The 1,293-nt window shown below is 40.9% G+C and overlaps 1 protein-coding gene across 1 annotated transcript; it reads right to left on the bottom strand.

Moving 5' to 3' along the window:
• On the bottom strand, positions 1-1,293 carry LOC111037372. The gene has a single exon (XM_022319912.1). The coding sequence runs from the start codon at positions 1,291-1,293 to the stop codon at positions 1-3; it is 1,293 nt and encodes a 430-aa protein (XP_022175604.1).

Below are 1,293 nucleotides of genomic sequence, written 5' to 3'. Positions count from 1 at the left end.
TTAATCAGAATCTGACAAATATCTGAAGTCTTCGTCTTCGTCTTCGTCGTCCGAGTCGTTGCCTATGGTCAAAACGCATGCTTGGTTTTCTGCTGTTAGGGAATCATCGACCATTTCATCCAACCGCCAGGCTTTTTGTTCTTCTTGGACGACATGACCAATGAAATTTTTCCACATTTCAGGACCAACTCTGTCCACTCCTTCAATTAATAATTGTTTGACGTCCTGCAGCTTAAACGTTTTATTATTATCCCTGACATATTTTTTTACCGCAGCCCATGCGAGCTCAATGGGGTTTAGCTCGCAATGGTAAGGAGGTAACCTGAGCACAATTTTGTTGTCAGCCTTGACCATCTCATCAATTACATATGTGTTGTACATTGGTTTTATTTTTTTTACTTGCCCTAACAACTCTGCGATAACCATTGTCCCATCAACTACCTGGCCTTTACTCTGAAGCCACTCGATAATTTGATTTTTTCTCCAATTTGTAGTTGGGAATTTCTCTGATTTTACCGAGTGGTAAGGAGCGTTGTCCATCACGATGACGGCGTTGTCTTCGAGTCTGGGCAAAATACTTTCCAACCAATCACGAAAAGAGTCCCCGTTCATCTCATCATGATAGTCTTGGGTATTTTTTTTTGACTCGAAGCACAGGAGACCTCCGGGAACAAATCCATCTTGGGAACCGATGTGGCAAACAATCAATCGTTTACCCTTGCTGGTAGGATTTACTGCACCGGTTGATAGTCCCTCAGAAGATGCCATTCGAGCTGATGTCACAGTTTTGTCGAACCACACTTTACTATTTACGTCTCCGGCGTTCACCCAAGTTTCATCTAAATAGTAAATGGGCCGACCCTCTTCCCGATATTGTTTGATCTGTCTAAGGTAGTCTCTCCTCCATATAATAATATCCATCCTTTCGATTAAGGCACTATGACGTCCTCGCTTGACGTAGACGAAATCCATAGATTTTAACAATCTAAAGAGCGATGTACGAGAGAAGTTTGGTAGATGCTCTTCTTCATTTACGGCAAGGAGAACCTTGTCCAGCGTAGGCATATCACGGTTGTGCCAAAATTGATGGATCTTCCTTTTAATGGCATATTTTTCAAATTCATCAATTTTTTCTGTTATGTTCTTCCTAATTTTTCTTTTGTTTGGCGAAGAAACGGTTTTTGTTTGTCGGTACTCAAGGATGGTATTATAAATTGTTGATTGGCCTAGTCCAAGTTCTGTTGAAAGTATTTTTTTTAGGTGAAGCATTTTGTAGTCGGGATTTTGAACCAT

Source organism: Myzus persicae, unplaced genomic scaffold (assembly GCF_001856785.1).
Source record: "Myzus persicae strain clone G006 unplaced genomic scaffold, MPER_G0061.0, whole genome shotgun sequence".
NCBI lineage: Eukaryota > Metazoa > Arthropoda > Insecta > Hemiptera > Aphididae > Myzus > Myzus persicae.
Note: the sequence above shows the minus strand (reverse complement) of the source record. Positions and strands in the feature narration are given on the sequence as shown.